This window comes from Rhinopithecus roxellana, chromosome 8 (assembly GCF_007565055.1).
Source record: "Rhinopithecus roxellana isolate Shanxi Qingling chromosome 8, ASM756505v1, whole genome shotgun sequence".
Taxonomy (NCBI): domain Eukaryota; kingdom Metazoa; phylum Chordata; class Mammalia; order Primates; family Cercopithecidae; genus Rhinopithecus; species Rhinopithecus roxellana.
In genome coordinates, this window is record NC_044556.1 from 58045932 (window position 1) to 58066531 (window position 20600).

Genomic DNA, 20600 nt, shown 5'->3' on the forward strand with positions numbered 1-20600 from the left:
AGGTTGGAGTACAATGGAGTGATCTCGGCTCACTGCAACCTCCACCTCCCGAATTCAAGCAATTCTCCTGCCTCAGCCTCCCGAGTAGCTGGGACTAGAGGCATGCACCACCATGCCTGGCTAATTTTTGTAGTTTTAGTAGAGATGGGGTTTCACCATGTTTAGTAGAGATGGGGTTTCACCACCAGGCTGGTCTCAAACTCCTGACCTCCAGTGATCTACTCGCCTCGGCCTCCCAAAGTGCTCGATTATAGGTGTGAGTCACTGCTCCTGGCCTATCTACAGAATTCTTTTTATCTTACAAAACTGAAACTGTAGCCTTAAATAATAATTCCTGATTCTCTTCTCCCTTCAGCTGCTGGCAACGACCCTTCTATAATACTTTCTGCTTTTTGAATTTGACCACTCTGAGTATCATATGAATAATCGTATGGTATTTGTCCCTTTGTGACTGGCTTATGTCACTTAGCATAATTTCTTGAAGGTTCATCCATGTTGAGTCTTATGTTCATACCATGTGTCAGAGTTTTCTTCTTACAGCCACGGAATATTCGCTTGCATACCACATTTTGTCCATCCATTCATTTATCCAGCACACTTGGGTTGTTTCCACTTTTCAGTTATTGTGAACAGTGCTGCTGTTAACGTTGGTGTACAAATCTCTCTTCAAGACCCTGCTTTTAATTTGGAAACTCAGGCTATTTCACATTCAACAGAGAATGGCAGGGATGGGGGAGAGAATGTGTAAAGATAAGATGCAGAGTATATTTGCACTTAGAGACAATTTTTTTTTTTAAGACAGAATCTTGTCCTGTCCCTCAGACAGAAGTTCTGTGACACAATCTCTGCTCACTGTAACCTCAGCCTCCCTGGGTTCAAGTGAGCCTTGTGTCTCAGTCTCTTGAGTAACTGGAATCACAGGTATTTGCCACACATCTACCTAATTTTCATTTTTTTTTCTTTTTTTTTTTTTTTTAGTAGAGACAGGGGTTTCACCATGTTGCCCAGGCTGGCCTTGAACTCCTGACCTGAAGTCATCTGCCTACTTCAGCCTCCCAAAGTGCTGGGATTACAGGCGTGAGTCACAGCACCCGGCCCACAGAGACAATTTTTAATAGTAAAATGAAGCTATACAATAGGTAATCCACTTAGATTTGTATGACTGACATAAACCTAGATGTTAAATGGGGCTTCCATTAACATCTTGAGACTCTAGTACCATAAACATAGTAATTAAACTTCATAATTTACTCATGGTTTTGAAGGCAGTGATACGTTTAGTTCCACACTTGACTTTATTTCCTACTTGCCTCTATTCAAATGAGAAATTATATTCTTCCATTTAGTTCTTTTTAAGTATATTTCCCTGAATGGACCAAGTATGCTGGTTTTGTAAAGCTTCTGATAATTTAGGCTTAGATAATTCCCTTCAGGGTTGTTGTAATCAGAGATAATTATTAGTGGACAGGAGCATGAAGCAACTTTATGCAAGATATGCTAATGATACATTGCAAAATTATTCTTTAAGAGATAAGTACTTAGCTTTATGAGAAATTATCCCATATCAAATCCCTGTCCTTTACCCTCTGGTTTTAAAAATTGAATGTTTCAAAATGAAATGTATAAATTTAAAGGCTTAAATATATATGGTTGACATTATTCAAATCAGTTTACAATAATAATTCTTTTACTATGTAGATTTACATGCAAAATGCTTTTTAGTCTTCCACCTAAATTTAGCCATATAATGATTTTCTGGAATAGGTATTAGTCATTACTGTAATTATTATATGCTTAATAAATTTTAAGTAAATTTCCAATAATCATCTGATTATTAAATGCTGGAACAAGAATTTAAATCAGATGGTTCACCTTCAAATGCAGTGTATGTTCTATTGGCCTAAGCTGTCTTCCAATTTCAATTACATAGTTAGTTACGTTTAGGAAAACCATGGCTTTAGGATTTTTCTTACTCAAAGCAGTAAAACCAAGTAAGTTAACAGAAAAATAATAAAATAAATAAGAAAGTGAGAGATGATTAAGATAGGAAAAGGAAAAATTCTATTTTGTTGATTAGAGAACTATAAATGAGCAATATATATATCTGATAACTTATATATTCCTCAAGTTTGCAGTTTTGTAATCAAAGAGTCAAGGGACAAATAACCTTAGAAGACCTAAAGTGATAAATCAAGGTGGCTACAGTAATCTGCAAAAGGCCTTGTAAATTTTTTTGAATGACATTATCTACTGTTCTAGCCCATTTATAAGTCAAAATTTGAGAAATTTTAAAACAAAAACTATTTCTGCAGAACAAAAAGTAAAAATTTAAAATAATAAAATTTTTGTGAGAAAAAATAGTTTTACATTTAAGTTAAAATATTTGTCCTTATTGGTAATCAGCAGAAAAAGCTGAACTCCAAAAGATCCACAGAATACAGGTATGGATTTTAGTGATTCCAGCTGAGAAGACTTTATAATTTTTGGATCTAAAGCATCTCTTAAAGTTTCTGAGCCTCGGAGAAGATGGAAGAGATCACTTTGCTCTGATGCCTGAACAGAGGCTGAGGCAAGCTGTTCAGTGCTGATTAAACTACCACGTAAAGTACAGACCCTCCCAGAGGTGATAACCATGGCCAAATACAACAACCCTCCAAATTATTCCTGCCCTTGTAAAAAAGTGGTGTAAAATATTTCTAAATATATCATTCTCATTTTAAAATCTCTCTAATCTTTGACTTCTAAATGGGCCAGAACATTTAGATAATACAATTAAAAAAATAAAGGGTTTCTTTTTGCAATTAACTGTATTCACTTTCACTTCACTTCAGTTATCTTTTCCAATTTTCTCTTTAAGTAATCTGTCTGTAACAAACACTGGTGTCTCCTGTAACCTCTCAGCACCAATTTATATAGCATAGCATGCAGTTTTTATTTATTTTATTTTATTATTTTACTTTAAGTTATGGAATACATGTGTGGAATATGCAGGTTTGTTACATAGGTATACATGTGCCATGGTGGTTTGCTGCACCTATCAACCTATCATCTAGGTTTTAAGCCCTGCATGCATTAGGTATTTGTCCTAATGCTCTCCCTGCCCTTGCCTCTCACCCCACAACAGGCCCCATTGTGTGATGTTTTCCTTCCTGTGTCCATGTGTTCTCATTGTTCAGCTCCCACTTGTAAGTGAGAACATGCAGTGTTTGGGTTTCTGTTCCTGTTAGTTTGCTGAGGATGATGGTTTCCAGCTTCATCCATGTCCCTGCAAAGGACATGAACTCATTTTTTTATGGCTGCATAGTATTCCATGGTGTGTATGGGTCACATTTTCTTTATCCAGTCTATCATTGATGGGCATTTGGGGCATGCAGTTTCATAGATTGTACTTCCTTTTATACTTCCATGGTATTTGCCATCCATTTTTTTTTTTTTTCCTGAGTCCTTTTAAATAAGGCTCTCTATGTGATCAGAACCAATGAATATTCTTGGGAGATTGTAGAAGTAGAAAAAGAAAGTCAGAGGTCCAAGTGTTAAATCCTCAAGGTATAAGACTTTTTCATCATGCTCTTCCATCTGTCTCAGGGACATGCCTTGTTACGTGGACTAATAATCATAAACAATGCTTAGAGACTGGAGAATCAATGTTGGTTTCGAGGGACTTTGAGTGCAGGGTGGGACTGAATTTTAAGTCATTAAATGCCAGAGTACTGTCAGAGCAAACTTTACCATGAATCTCTGCTGCCTACGATGACGGAAAACTCAAGGAACTCACCAGTTTTTATGTATCAAAACTTTCCCCTGAATGTCTCCTGTGGACTTCCACATTGCAGTTTTGCTCTAGAGACTTTGATTCTGGACAGGTACGGTGGCTCACACCTGTAATCCCAGCACTTTGGGAGGCCAAGGCGGGTGGATCACCTGAGGTCAGGAGTTCGAAACAAGCCTGGCCAACTGATGAAACCCTGTCTCTACTAAAAATACAAAATTAGCCAGGCATAGTGGCAGGCACCTGTAATCCTAGCTACCGGGGGGCTGAGTCAGGAGTATCACTTGAACCTGGGAGGCAGAGGTTGCGGTGAAGCCAGATCGCACCACTGCACTTCAGTCCGCGCAACAGAGCGAGACTCCATTTCAAAAAAAAAAAAAAAAAAAAAGACTATGATTCTTATGTACTTTTTTTCTAATGTGGTGAGAAACTTAACATGAGATCTATCCTTTTAACACATTTTGTACAATACTGTATTGTTAACATTTATGTGATGTGTTGTACAGCCCAGCTCGGGAACTCAATCATCTTTCATGGATAAAACTTCATACCTATTTAATACCCATTTTTCCTTCCCTCAGCCTCTGACGAGCACTATTTACTCTGTTTCTATGAGCTGGACTATTTTATATACTTCATGTAAGTAGTATCTTGCAGTTATTTGTCCTTCTGTGACTGGCTTATTTCACTCAGCATAGTTTCATCAAGGTTCACTCACGTTGTCATATGTGACAGGATTCCATTTGTTATTATGACTGAATTATTTCAATTGCATGTCCATGCCACTTTCATCAGTCATAGACATTTCAATTGTTTCTATTTCTTGGCTTTTGTTAATAGTGCTGCAATAAACATAAAAGTGCAAAAGTGCAAACATCTCCTTACAATCCTGATTTTAATTCTTTTGGATGTATACCCAGAAGCGGGACTGCTAGATTATATGATAGTTCTATTTTTAGTTTTTAGGAAATGCTACACTGTTTTCCACAGTGACTGCACCATTTTACATTTCTATCAACAGTGTACAATTGTTCCAACTTCTCCACATTTTCAGCAATACTTATCTTTCTATTCCTTTGAGAGTAGCCATCCTAACAGATGTGAGATAATGTCTCAGTATCGCTTTGATTTGCATTTCCCTGATAATTAGTGATTTTGAGCACCTTTTCTTACACCTGTTAGCCAATTGTATATCTTCTTTGGAAAAACATCTGTTCAAGTCCTTTGCTCATTTTCTAATTTTCATTTTTGCTACGGATTTGAAGAAGCTCCTTGTATATTTTGGATTTTAACCCCTTGTTAGATGTATGCAAACATTTTCTTCCATTCCATAAGTGAACTTTTTTGTTGTTGTTGTTTTCTTTGCTGTGCAGAAGATGTTTAGTTTCATGTAGCCCAATTTGTCTATTTTTGCTTTTGTTGCCTTTGTTTCTGGTACCATATCCAAGAAGTTACTGGCAAGACCAAACAGATTACTTTGCTCTCGTGCCTGAGCAGAGGCTGAGGCAAGATGTTCAGTGCTGATTAAACTACTATGCAAAGTACAAACCCTCCCTGAGGTGATAACCATGGCCAGATACAACAGCCCTCCAAATTATCCCCACCCTTTTAAAATTGTGTAAAATACTAAATATATAATTCTCATTATATATGATAAAAGTCATGAAGCTTTTTCCTTGTGTTTTTTTCCAGCAGTTTTACAGTTTCAGGTTGTAAATTAAGTCTTTAATCCCATTTGAATTGATTTTTGTACGTAGCTTAAAGGGTCCAATTTCTTTTTTTTATGTGAATATGCAATTTTTGCAACACATATGTTGAAAAGACATTTTTATTTCCTTATGATCAGTTCTGCTGAGTGGGCCACGCTATTTCTTTTATAAAAAAATAAACTTTATAGAATTAGTAAGCATTTTTATTTCCTTTTTATTATTATGATTATATTTTAGTTCTGGGACACATATGCAGAACGTGCAGGTTTGTTACATAGATATACACACGCCATGGTGATTTGTTGCACCCATCAACCCGTCATCTACATTAGGTATTTCATCTAATACTATCCCTCCCCTAGCCCACCCCCACCCCCCAAGAGGCTTCAGTGTGTGATATTCCCCTCCCTCTGTCCATGTGTGCTCATTGTTCAACTCCCACTTATGAGTGAGAACATGTGGTATTTGGTTTTCTGTCCTTATGATAGTTTGCTGAGAATGATGGTTTCCAGCTTCATCCATATCCCTGCAAAGGATGTAAACTCTCCTTTTTTATGGCTGCATAGTATTCCATGGTGTATATGTGCCAAATTATCTTAATCCACTCTATCATTGATAGGTGCTTGGGTTGGTTGCAAAGGGCTAATATCCAGAATCTACAAGGAAATTAAACAAATTTACAAGAAAAAAACACAAACGACCCCATCAAAAAGTGAGCAAAGGATATGAATAGACATTTCTCAAAAGAAGACATTTATGCAGCCAGCAAACATATGAAAAAAGCTCATCATCACTGGTCGTTAGAGAAATGCAAATCAAAACTACAACGAGATACCATCTCATGCCAGTTAGAATGGCAATCATTAAAAAGTCAGGAAACAACAGATGCTGGAGACAATGTGGAGAAATAGGAATGCCTTTACATTGTTGGTGGGAGTGTAAGTTAGTTCAACCATTGTGGAAGACAGTGTGGCAATTCCTCAAAGATCTAGAACCAGAAATACCATTTGACCCAGCAATCCCATTACTGGGTATATACCCAAAGGATTATAAATCATTCTACTATAAAGACACATGCACACGTATGTTTATTACAGCACTGTTCACAATGGGCCATACTATTTCTTTGGTCACAAGGTTATCACATATTTGGCATTCTTGGTAAGGTGATTCTGGAACAGGGAAACAGAATAAATAATGTTGATGGATGAAGAGAAGATTGACTAAAAAAATGAGGAGCAGAGTGCCATGATAGTCATATTGATATGGATTTGACTATTTAAATACTTTCAAACCAAATAACCACAGAATGAAACTTTGTTTTTTAGGGACTATTTTCCCATATAAAAATGGGTATGACAATACCTGCATCATAAAATTTTTAATGATTAGAAATTAATGTAAATTGATCATGTTAATATGTAAATATTTCATAGATGTTGGCTCTTTTCTCTTAAAGATAAAATAATTTCCTCTCTTTATCCCAACTTCAGGCAAATGTTCCTCAGTGCATGTGTTATAGTGCAGTCTCTAAAATTATGTTCCTGCTTTTACTACTAAATTTGACTTGAATATAATGAAACTATATGGAAAAGTAAAGTAATCCAGACTTTCAAGAGGAGAATGTAAAGGACTCTCAGTTTTTCTATGTGAGATCCAAGAACAGGGGAAACCACAAATGTAGAATCAAAATCTTCTCTTGTGGATCATGGAAGTTAGATTATTCAAGTTGTATTTACACTGGAATGAAGTTTGGCATGGATAGCCCCACTGGCTTGTAGAGAGGTCTAAGAGCACCCCACTATTTTCTTTTTCCTTGTTTGTTTCACTGTTGTAAATTAGTCTAAAATAACTATGCCTATGGAAAAATGTCTGCCTCGTTTTGTTCTCCATTAAAATTAGTACGTAAAATAGGATGATTTGTACCATATATATTAGAAGTCAGCCATATTTTCAACTTTTTTGTGACATTGTCAGTTTTCAAATAAGGCATCCTAACTTTTGTTTTACAAAATATTAATGAACACATCGTATAACTTTTTTTGTTCCTTCCATTTAAATGATTAAGGGTACAACTAAATCAGATTTTTAAATACCAAGTTGATGAGGTTAGGAATAAAATCTTATTTTGTGAAAGACTCTATAGAAAAAGCCAGGATAATTCATTGACCTAAGGTTGTCAAAAATCTGCAGTTGAGTTGGATGAAGTTGTTGAACTGTATTTCCAGCAATATACGGGGTTTTTCCCCTAAGTTTTCATCCAAAAACCTTACTTTCATTTTTTAAGTCTTATTGAGTAACTTTGAGAGCCAGAGCCTCCCAAAACTGCTGAGTCACCCAGTATCTGTAAAAGTTAGCAGTTGCCTCAGCTGCATATGTCTTCGAAAGATAATGTTGATTGTATGTGGCTCGTGGGATTCTAGGACCAAGCAAGAGGTGTTCCCCCCGCCCCCCACATACTTAACGTTTCTGTATTTCTATTTGAATTCAACCAGACAGTTCCATTTGAATTATTTCTCTCATTCTCTCTCTCTCTCTCTCTGACACATTTTATCGTGCCAGGTTCTAAACCTTTTGATAAAATGGAGCAATTTCCAAAGGAAACCGTGAGTACATATTTCTCTTCCATGCAATTAGTCACTAATATTATTAGGAAAGGTGTCTCCTTTAAACTTTCTATGCTGTCTTTTCCAAGAACATTAATCATTACTTTTGCTTTTAACAAGTAGATAATTTTAATTTTAACTATTTTTTGTGAACAATAACCTTGAGCTTATGTCTGTGCAGCACCAAGACCCAGTAATGACTTAAGTCTGTTCCCATAGAGAATAAGTAGGAAACTTGAAGCAAAATAACACCCGGTAACAATGTGAGTCTCCATGGAATGATCTAATTCTATAGCCATGCCAGTAATGGCAATTCGCAGAGTAGCAATTAGGAGGAATAACGGGAGATTAAAATTCAAACTCTACATTAAACATTTTGGCTGAGGTAAGCTAGGGAAAATGGTATCCATATCCAGATGAATGAAGGTGAACCCTATGGTGATTTTGCTGGATATTGTCACAAACAGATTGGCTCCCTCTCTGGGAAAAGGATACTTATATATTATTTTAGTTTTTTATTTTAGAGTAAAAGGTTGTATATTTCAAAAATCAATTGCAGACATGCTAATAATTTGAAATTTGTGATAATTGGGTAGAAGATGGCTGAAATTTTGATTTACAGTGTTTGTGAGTAAAGCAAGTAAAGAGTAAACAATATATGAGCTTTATTTTTAAGTATGAAGAAAACATTTTCAAACTGTTGCATATATCATTAACTAAATTAATTGCAAGTCATTCTTAATTATTTACTAAATTAAGTTAAAAATAATAAGCATTTCTCAACATCTTTTTAACCCTTGAAAGCAATAACATTATATTTCTTTTTATCTATCTGAAATTCTGTGATTTTGCTAATTTAAACTTGCTCCATGATCAGTTCAATTTAATTCTATCTATAGAACTTAAATGCTAGCACAAATTTATGTAAGAAATGGGGAGAATCTTCTGGATAATCAAGAATTTTTAACCTAAACAGTAGCTATATCTGGCTAAAAGTTACGTAAATATACTACAGCTCTTCTAGCACCAGTCCCTACAGACTTCAGGATATCTGGATGTAGGTCCAACATGAGAAATGCCTTGGCACATATAAGCGGGGCAACACGTTAAATATTTGAGAACTGGCAATTAACAGAATCTTTTTAACTTGCAGGTTGTGGAGAGCAGTGGGCCAAAGGTTTTGGAAACAGCAGAAGAGATCCAGGAGAGGCGTCAGGAAGTGTTGACTCGGTATCAAAGGTTCAAGGAGCGGGTCGCTGAGAGGGGTCAGAAGCTTGAGGATTCCTATCACTTACAAGTTTTCAAGCGAGATGCTGATGATCTGGGGAAGTGGATCATGGAGAAAGTCAAAATTTTAGATGATGAGAGCTATGGAGACCCAACTAATATACAGGTCACTCACTCCTCTTGATTGCCCCAGAGCAGACCCTAAGATCTCTAGAGAAGGAAATAGGTTTTTCTTTATGTTAATGTTAATGGGTATGTGTGGGTACAATTAGATTCCATTTAGAAACAAAAATAAGTCAGTGGAGTGGGAAGTTAACGAATTGAATTAAGAGAAAATCTAAAAGTGCATTTTCCCTTATGAAGTTGGAGAGGTGAGACAGAGAAAATAAGAATCAAACAAAAAGCGGCAGTTTTTCAGTTATTGAAAGCACAGAACAGTTTCTTACAATGAACTTCCATTCAGAATATACATTTTTTAAATCATTAACCAAGGATATTGTTTATTGATAAGGGCATAGGATACTTTACATATTTTCATGGTGAAGCATTCATCAATGCCAAAAGTAAAAAATTACATCATTTTTTTATTCAGATCCAGCACAAACATTATGGTAATGTAAGTGTGTATCTGGTTAACTGTAGCAGAAGTGATGTAACAGAAAAATTAGGCTATCTGTTAGACACAGTAATTCTGCCTCTAAATAGTCTATGTCTTCAACTTCATAAACATCGGGTGTTATTTGCAAAGGAGATTTATTCTATATAGAATTTGATGGTTATAATACTCATCCAAAATTGATCTACAGGCAAAACAGCAACTGCTAATTCAAGAAATTTCTGACAAACCATGTGATTTTTTATAATTTGGGACGTTAAGAAGGGAAATATGGTGAAGAGTCATCAGTGCTTCTGAAGCAACTGTTCTCCACTCTTCTCAGAAAGACAAGAGTTGGCCAGGTTAACTAAAATCTAATTTAGTTACCCTGGTTAACTCAATTGCTATTCATGGCTCCTAAATATTTCCTAAAATGTTATTCATGGGTCTCAAGTTCTAATGACAGGTTTCAGTAGAAGTTTGGTGAAAGCTCCTACCCGTTTCTGATCACCTAAAATTATAGCATGTGGTACCTGTTCTCCACTCCTCTCAGAAAGATGAGTTAACCAGAGTTCCCCCCCCACCCCCAATTGCTATTCGTGGTTCTTAACTTCAAACGAGAGGTTTCAGTAGAAGAAATTTGGTGAAAGCGCCTACCCCTTTCTGTTCACCTAAAATTATAGCATGTGACATTGTCATAATCAAAAACAATTGATTTTGGACAGGAAACACCTAGAACAAGAGCAAAATAATGTGCTATATTGAATGGATCAATTTATAGATTACAAGAACAGGCACAGCATGCAAAAAAAAAAAAAAAAAACTCTCGATTTTTTTTAAAAAAAAACATTATTATAACTACCATCTTTCTCGTTGTGCTCTACTTCGAAAAAAAATCAGTTATTCCTCTTTCCTGATGAGGAAGGACACTGTGTGTAACACTCTTTTATTCCTATGGCAGTCTATTGAGCCTTTAAAATAAGGCTCAGCATAGGTCATAAGGCTCAACATAGCTCAGGATAGTATTTACTGAAAACTTCTTAAAGACAGTGGGGACAGGAAAACACTCTTTATGGCCTCTAACTGAGTCTGGGACCCTTTGAGAACCTGTGTTCAGTGGCTATATATAGAGTGAACATTTCCCGTGAAGACTGTGCTTCATTAGCCAAAAACTCTGATTTCTAAACTTTAGGGGAAATATCAGAAGCATCAATCCTTTGAAGCAGAGGTGCAAACAAAATCAAGAGTCATGTCTGAACTGGAAAAAACAAGGGAAGAACGATTTACTATGGGTCATTCTGCCCATGAAGAAACGAAGGTATATGTATGGGCCCTTGAAGAAGTTTCCAATTAGTGATTATGTTATCAGGGTTTTAATTGATTATATGAGATACAAACCTTGATGTGACTGGCTTGAACCCAGGACTCCTGCCTCTTATCTTCCCTTGAGGTTGAGGCAGAAAAAATGATGGGATATCTTTGTGTTTCTTGGGGTGAAGAGAGCTGTGATATGAAAGCTGTCATTAAAGGGCATAAAATTACTCCTATAACATTGCAGGATAATTTGGCTCAAGATCAAGCCCGCTTAAACCTATTCCACATTGCCCAGATCAATTAGTTTCTTCCAATGTTCTTTCTAATTATTTCTTCTAACCTCAATGTCCTTGTCTCTTAACTTCTCCAAACAAGGAATACTCTCTCATTTGAATGTTTTCCAAAATATTTTTCCTTTGGCTATGGTGCCTCTTTCTTTTCATACCCCATACCCTGTGACTACTATTGCATCTCTCCAAACTGTCCCTTCTTATTACTTCTAAAAACTCCTAAAATGTCATGTATTCAGAAAATTTCCTCTGAACATCTAGAACTGAAGATCATCACTATTTCAATAAGCATTCACACTCTGTAACCTATTATTAATGTAACAGCTATTTTTGGACTTAATCTATGAACTCTTCCAAATGTTGGTGCTAATATCGTCAATTCAGTTTTTTTTGTGTGTGAGTGAACATTTTACTGTTTATGTATTTTTTAAATTGCGAAAACAAATTTGCATTATATATCTTAAAATTGGGTGTGACTTTCCTATATATAGCATAACAATTCTAGCCCATTCTATCATCAAAATATGGTCAAGGAACACAGATTTTAGCCAGAGTAGAATCTTATTTTAAAGAAGAACCCATAAAAGGAAAATTTCAAAAGTTGTTTATTTGTATATAGTAGAACTAACTTGTGTATTATGCACAGTTTTGCATGTAACCAGCATCTACATTAGTTAAAATATTTGAGAAATGTTTGAAACATCTTCATTTTTGTCAGAATCACTGGGGCTATAGCAAATGGTACCATTGTAGGGTTTAAAGACATATGTGGTCCACATGCTACCCAGAGCAATGGAGTAGTTGAAAAATATAAGATTCTTGAAGATATGACATAGGCAGCAATTTCAGTTATATAAGACAGCTAATACATAAAGTTCTGAGTTAATCTGGCATTCAAAGACCTCTGTAGAGTCTCAAACTGTATAGTCCCAAAACACTCTTACTGCTTTGGTGCCAATGATTTCCTTATAACTTATAAAAATTATCTCTCTCACACTTTCTGGCAGACAATTCATGCTAAGCTTCTCCTATGCCTTTGCCATTGCTGTGGCTCTTCTTAGAACATGCTATGCTTATTATTGACCTGTCGAAAATCTTTCTGCTCCACAAGGCTCAGTTCAAATGATCACTTTTCCATGCTTTCTTCCTCCTTCCCATCTTATTGTTTGTAATTATTCCATCCTTTAAAATTGCAAAGCATTTTTACAAAATGTTCTTATGTAAGATCACATTTGGCTTGGCTTATTAGCTATTTCCATATATCTATCCTATTTCCTCTTTTAAATATATGTTGAGCAACTAATGCATGAATAACTGAGAGAATAATTTTTATCCAGTCTCTTTCTGCACAAGTCTCTGAGTGTTTCCCTGCTCACAGTGTCTGTGGCTGAGTGGTTCTGCCCCTCTTTACTACAGGCCCATATAGAGGAACTACGCCGCCTGTGGGACCTGCTGTTAGAGCTGACGCTGGAGAAGGGTGCCCTGTTGCTGCGGGCCCTGAAGTTCCAGCAGTACATACAGGAGTGTGCTGACATCTTAGAGTGGATTGGAGACAAGGTATAGAGCTTAAAACACCAATCATATAGGGCCTCCCACTCCTCTATCCCAGGTACCCCATAGCACATTACCACAGACTACTCACAAGGAAGTCAGGATGTCTGTTCCTGGCCTTTGTTCTTTGGAACAAGAGGAAATTGAGGCCAAAATTTAGGGGTATCTGGAGGTTAACATTGTGTGGAAGTAAGCCTGAACATATGGATCTGAATATGAAAAAGGCAAGACTTACACAAAGACCATACAATGAAAGATAATGAAGCTCATCCCTTTTCCACTTCCATGATTTTTAACTACTTCTCCTATATTTCTGCTCTGACTCTGGGGTCTGGCCTAGAGTATTGACAACTCTTTCTCTAATCCTTTGTGTCTCAGTGCCTGGAATGATGGATGGTTTCATTTTTCTGAATACTTAAGGAATAATTTAATAGTTAGGACTAAAGATTTAGATAAGCAAATCCTAACAAAATATTTTCGCAGATACTGAGTATGTTGAATTGAGTAGAAACAGGATGCATTTATCCCTCATGTTTCTAAACACAAAAGGATACTTTCAGGGTCTCTTGCCAATAATGCCACAAACTCGCTAAAGAACTGCCCGAAAGAGCACTTTCCCTTGTGCCAAGGTGCTACCTTAACACATACACTTCTGCTGCTGGCCTTTCCCAGGAGAGCTTCTCCCAGTCTCCCCCAGTATCTCCATTTGAGTTATCCTGGGAATGCAAGCAGGGGTTTTGAGTTTTTTACCTACAGAAACTCCTAAATGTTTGCTGGCAACTCAGTAAACGTATGTGTCTACAGGAGGCTATAGTGACATCAGTGGAGCTAGGTGAAGACTGGGAGCGCACAGAAGTTCTGCAAAAGAAATTTGAAGACTTCCAAGTGGACCTGGTAGCTAAAGAAGGGAGAGTTGATGACGTGAACCAATATGCCAATGAGTGTGCCGAGGTGAGGTGGGAGAAAAATATTCACTCCATGGAAAGGGTTCTGATCCTTAAGAATAACTTCTGGACATCAGTAGATGGGATATGGGCGAGATGGGGCATTGTGAGAAAACAGAGACTGGCATGTCCCTGGAGTAACATACTCTGAGCAGTTTCCTCTCCCCTCTGGACCCACCCCTTAGAAGTCTATTGAAATGGAAGCTTGAGAGAGAAAGTTAGAGTGTGTTTTTGTGTGTTTGGAGGAATTAAATACACAACGGGCAGCAAAGCTATTGCCATTTAAATAGCTCCTGTACCATGCAGTACACTGATTATTCATGTTAATGGGGCACTGTTTCTTCATGAAAAAAGCACAAAAATAAAGTAGCAGAGCATATAAAATAATGTTGAGCTATCATTATTTATACATATATGTACAAATGTAATATCATTATGCAAGATTATTTGGGAGAATTGAGGAAGGAAAGGAAGCAGTTTTACTTTTATTTACTTAAGAAAATACTTGAGTTTGTGATGTGTGTGTGTGTATATATATATATATAAGTTTACATGTATATGTAAGTATATATATGTAAAATAAATAAACTCTAACTGTTGTCTACATTTTGCTTTTCCATTTATAGTTTCATTATGATTGCAGCTCTATGGTGAGAATGATTGTCCTGACTTAATAAAAAGAAGACTTTAGAATGAATGAGTACTGGAGTAGGAAAAATAACCTATATTTTCCTATTTTTCTTTCAGGCCGTATTTCCAGTAGTTTCTAAATTTTCTACCTCCATCACTTTTCTCTTGCTGTGGAAGTTTTTCATTTCTCTATTACTGTCTAACTAATCAAGAAACTTAACATCTTACTTGTTCATGACTCTGTGAGTCAGATGATTGAGCTGCTCTGCTGGGCTGTTTTCCTGATCTTACCTGGCATTTTTATGTGTCTGAAGTTATTGGGGGGCTCAGCTGGGGTGAAGGATCTAAAGTGGCCTCAATCCCATGTCTGGGGCCCTGCTGAGGATGATTTGGGAGGATTGTGGAGATCTCTGGGTGACCTCTCATCATGCAGTAGACCATGCTTCTTATATACCAGTGTTACAAGAGTGTGAGAATAGAAAATGAAAGTTTTCTTGAGGCCTAGGTGCTGGAAGTCATAGAAAGTTACTTCTCTATCAGTAAGCAAGTTAAAGAGCATCCAAGATCCAAGACTTGAGGAAGCATACTCGACCTTTTGAAGGGATGAACAGCAAAACAGCATGCCATTTTTTCCAATCTATCACAGAAGGAATAAATCCAGCACAGCTAGATTATATTCTGTGCTCTTGAGTGGGGTCTACACTGCTGTAATAGAAAGAACCATGTACTTGAGAAGGAGAATGTGGAAAATTCTGTCTGGAGAGACTTGGGAATGGGAATGAAAATGGAGAGAAACAGGGAAAAAAAGAGCAAGGAGACTTAAGAATACGGGAATGCCTCAAAATTACAAAGTATCAAAACAGACTGATGCTTCTAGCTTAATCTAGTACTCACAGATCTCACTACTTTGGATGGCTTGCAAAAATGCCTGAAATTTTCTGCAAAATCATACGTGAAAGCATGGATCTATAATTCTGGGAAGAGAAAAATAGCTTTTATTGGATTCTCAAAGGTGTGAGGACCACAAAAAAGTTAAGACCCACAGTACTAGTCTTTGAGAAAATAAAGTCATATTTCATAAAAAGGAATTTCCTGTTCTTTTCCTTGGTTTCCAGGATCTTAGGGAGATTTCAAGCATTGACAAGGTGGAGCTCTCAAAATAACATCAGGGCTGGGCAACCTGTGCTAACAGGCTAGTACACTGCTGTGGGCACAGAGGCAACATCTGGCAGGTTGTTTTTCTGGGTTTTGGTGATATACATCAAGTTGGAGCGAGGGAGCAGGGCTATGATGAAGTTCAGTGCCTAGCTACAATGGTCAGTTTTCACTTCTGAAAAAGCACGAACCAGCGTAAAATGAAAAGTGTTTGAATAATTTTTTAAAATATAATCTCTTCTCTGTATAACTCCGGTGTTGTTTTCCTTTAACAGGAAAAGCATCCTGAACTACCCTTAATTCAGTCTAAGCAAGATGAGGTGAAAGCTGCCTGGGAGCGCCTTCGTGGTCTGGCTCTCCAGAGACAGAAAGCTCTGTCCAGTGCTGCAGACTTACAGCGATTCAAAAGGTATGGATCTGGCCACTGCTTTATAGAAAACTTTGAAGTGCTTTATAAAAACTGTGTCATTTGTATTAGGCTCTTTCTACTTCTGCTAGCAATTAGTGGTGTCAACACTTCAAACAAAAGCGGATCATGTACTTGCCTTTGAGACAGCAAAGGAGAGGGTAAAGAAATCTGTGACCCACTCTACGGCCAAGGATGTAGAGACTGGAGATCAAAATAACTAAAAAAGTAGCACTGGTGATTTAGGAATGGAAGCCCTGCAGAAGGAAGGGAAACCGGTTAATAATTAAATGGAAAGTGGAGTTAGGAAGAAGAAAAGCATTCCTAAAGAGCTGACCCAGATATGGAGCATATCTCTAGAGGCTCAGCTGTCAAGAAGCCCAAGACCTTAACATCTCAATAGAAATAACCATTAAGCAAGAACATTTTATATTACTTTTTGCTAATACATAGGAAGAAAGGGTAATTGCTCCTAGGTCAACTAGGATGGTCCTTGCTGTGAGTTCTGTTGGACCGTTGCCCTGCAATGCCTGCTATCTTCTTTGGTTGAAGCTCTTGTTAATGTCTGTAGGGATATGACTGACGCCATCCAGTGGATCAAGGAGAAGGAACCTGTACTCACCTCTGAGGACTATGGCAAAGACCTTGTTGCCTCTGAAGGACTGTTTCACAGTCACAAGGGACTTGAGAGAAATCTTGCAGTCATGAGTGACAAGGTAAGGTGCTGTTAGAGAAATGGCTAGCCCCTTGAGCTGGAAGAGGCAATTGTTATCTTGCCTATTGCCATGCCTCCAGAGGGCACAGTAAGTTCACTGTTTTCAATGAAGAAGAAATTGCGTGCACTTGGATATGCTTCTTCATTCTAGTTCATAACTCGTACATGGATACTAGATATAGCTTATTTTCATTTGAATTATTTTTATTTAAATATACATATATGTTTTATATTCTCTTGTGTTTTCCTAACTTATTTCACAATTTAAAACCAAATATATATATACCTCCAAGGTTGATTCCTAATCTCACCGAGTAAAATACACCGTGGTCAAACTCTACCCTTTCATCTAACCACACTTTGTTCTGTTGCAGCTGAATCCTGATTCTTTTTATACTCAGCAGATCTGAAAACATTTTCTTCCCCTTTTAAAATAAACTTCAAGACACTTAATGCTAAACCTACTTTTAGGTTTCCTTTTAAAACCTGGAAAACCTCAGGTATACTAGAAATTAGAACAAGCCTATTTTCTTAAATGATTTCCATCCTTTACTTCTTCCCCTCACAAATGTAGCCAGAATGTAAACCAATTGCTACTGAGAGAGCACAGGGGAGTCAACCTCCAGAAAGATCCACATTTGCTGTAATTTAATTTTAAGCCTATCCCTGTGCCCAGTTTCTGCAGACTTCCACCATTCTACTTTCTCTTTCATTCTTCCACTTTGTTGTTGTTATTTTTGGTCTTTTCCCCTAATAATGAATAATAAAACCCATAATTTGACAAATAGTAGTATTGAAATTCCAATCCCTAGACATCATCTGATTATAGTTGAGTATAATGAAAGGGCTAATAACATGTGAAAAGCCACCCACACCCACATTTTGCCCTAGTAACCCTGCTCCTCAGAAGTTGTCCTGAAAATGATCCAGCAATTACTGAAATTTTCTTGACCTTCTGGACAGAAATATCTTTCTGCCTCCACAGTAATATTTAGGGAAATGGTATAGAGGAGTGGGAAAGGAAAAACTTAGCTTGGAAGCTTGCTCCTGACATTTTCTAGCTGAATGATCTTAAGCAAATAAAATACTTTATCTCTCAGTTTTCACAAAAACGAAAAATAAAAATAAGAATAATTGCTACTTCATGGTATTATTAAATGAATAATATAAAATGAGAACATTCATGTAAAGTACTTAGCATAATGAAAGATTGAAAAGTACTTAGTGAATCGTAATTATCGATATAGTACATTAGTATATTAATAGAAATCTATTTGTATGTCTATTGCTAAGTTATTATTATTCATATGATTTTTTATACCTCTCCCACAAAGCTTTGCCAAGGGGAGTCAAAGTACTAGGATTTCCTACTAGGTTTCTTTTTCATCCCAAAGGTGAAGGAGTTATGTGCGAAAGCAGAGAAGCTGACACTTTCCCATCCTTCAGATGCACCTCAGATCCAGGAGATGAGAGAAGATCTGGTCGCCAACTGGGAGCACATTCGTGCCCTGGCCACCAGCAGATATGAAAAACTGCAGGCAACTTATTGGTGGGAAATCCCTCCCCTTTATTGCTTTACCTATCTCTACAGGGCCCAGATGTAATCACAAGAGCAGAAATAAGAGTAAAGGGGTTCAAATAGCGAGAGAATCAGCTCTCCTGCCTACTCAGTAGAGAAAAAAGATTTAAGTTGCCAGAGGAAGTCCTTTGTGACTGATAAAATATAGTAGTACCCCCTTATCTGTGGTTTCAGTTACCACCAGTCAACCACAGTTTGAAAATGTTAAATGGAAAATTCCAGTAATAAATAACTTAAAAGTTTTAAATGGCTTATTATTCTAAGAGGCATGATAAAATTTCTGGCTGGTCCACTTTGTCCCACTGGAAGATGAATCATTCCTGTGTCCAGCATATCCGTGCTGTATATCTACTCACTCGTTAGTCACTTAGTAGCAGTCTAAGTTATGGATTGACTGTCCTAGTATCACAGTGCTTATGTTTAAGTAATTCTTATTTTATTTAATTGTTCTATTTTTATCATTAGTTATTGTTGTTAATCTCTTGCTGTACCTAATTTATAAATCAAACTCTATTATAGGCATATAGGTATAAGAAAAAACGTAGTGTATATAGTGTTTGGTACTATCTGCAGTTTCTGGCACCTGCTAGGCATATTGAAATGTATCTCTCACAAATAAAGGGAGACTACTGTCATCAGCATCCCACCTCCACTCATCTGCAAATTTCCATCTTCCCCTGCTTGTATTATTGTGGGATGCTATGAAGTGGCTCAAAAAGCTGGAAAAGCAACTGAAGAAACATTTCAAAATTCTGGCTCTAGATAGGGAACTGAAAGACATGCAATACAAGCTGAAGAACATCAAAATAACTTCAGTATTATTTTCTGAATGTTGATTACAAGCTTACAAAAACCCCTAATAACCAGGCATCATTTCAGTATTAATTCTTATGGTTAATCCTTAAATAATCAGAGGACAGTGCTTCTCATATGGTTATGATTTCAAAACAAATGATGAGCATTTAACTTTTTAAAATAAGTAACTGTTTTACAGCTCTTGTTTCTTATTAACAGGGTTAAAGATGGGCTAGATGCACGAGGAATCCTAACGCTAATTCTAGTTCCTCCTTCCCACAAGAGGCTTCTTATTTATACAACAACATGTATTGTTTATTGGCTACATTGTGAGCACCTTCCTCCATTTTAAGTACCTCTAGGGTAGGTGTGACCTTGAGGTGGTGGAGGTGTGATGCTCATGGGTCACATCCCACAGTGACACACCTACCCTAGAAACATACAACCTGGGGTGAAGGACTTACAACCTGCACCACTAATCTCTGACTGAAAATAACAGGAAATATATCAGGAAAAAGGGAACCTAGGATTAGAGTAAGGAGCATCTCATATATCGTACCTCACCCCAAACCTAACTCTTTGTTCAATGTCCTTTCATATTTGGTTTCTCCTTCCTGTCTTTTACCTCACTTTTCCAACAGGTACCATCGATTCTCATCTGACTTTGATGAACTCTCAGGCTGGATGAAGGAAAAGACTGCTGCGATCAATGCTGATGAGCTACCAACAGATGTGGCTGGTGGGGAAGTTCTGCTGGACAGGCATCAGCAGCATAAGGTAGAGAAGAAAGGCTCTCCAGTAGGAGGAGGGGGCAGGCTGAATGCCAGAAATGCCAGGTTTCTTGCTGCGTTTTGAGACATTTTGTTTTGTGGCCACAGCATGAGATTGACTCTTACGATGACCGATTTCAATCTGCTGATGAGACTGGTCAAGACCTCCTGGATGCCAATCATGAAGCCTCCGATGAAGTTCGGGAAAAGGTAATCTAGTTTAATAGAGTTTCTCAAGTTCCAATTATATATGTAGTCATTACATAATCTCACAATAATATGATAATCTCTGAATGGGAAAAGGATAGAAGACATTTAAATGTGTTAATAACATGAATCAAACTTTTACACTGTTTCCTTTCATACACAATTGTCACTTATTATCCATGGGGCATTGGTTCCAGGACCTCCCTCAGGTGCCAAAATCTGCAGATGCTCAAGAAATGGCATAATATTTGCATACAATGCATGTACATTCTCCTATACAGTTTAAATTATCTTCAGATTACTTGTAATACTTCATACAATGTAAATGCTATGTAAAT

General features: G+C 37.0%; 1 protein-coding gene across 1 annotated transcript in view; it reads left to right on the forward strand.

Moving 5' to 3' along the window:
• Positions 1–7972: 7972 nt before the first annotated feature.
• Positions 7973–20600, forward strand: part of SPTA1 (spectrin alpha, erythrocytic 1) — a 77056-nt gene continuing 64428 nt past the window's right edge. The window contains 10 exon segments of the mRNA XM_010356736.2: positions 7973–8084; positions 9238–9477; positions 11099–11224; positions 12927–13067; positions 13866–14012; positions 16066–16199; positions 16768–16912; positions 18306–18460; positions 19927–20062; positions 20164–20265. Of these exon segments, the coding sequence (XP_010355038.2) occupies positions 8061–8084; positions 9238–9477; positions 11099–11224; positions 12927–13067; positions 13866–14012; positions 16066–16199; positions 16768–16912; positions 18306–18460; positions 19927–20062; positions 20164–20265 (1350 nt within the window). The 5' untranslated portion in view covers positions 7973–8060.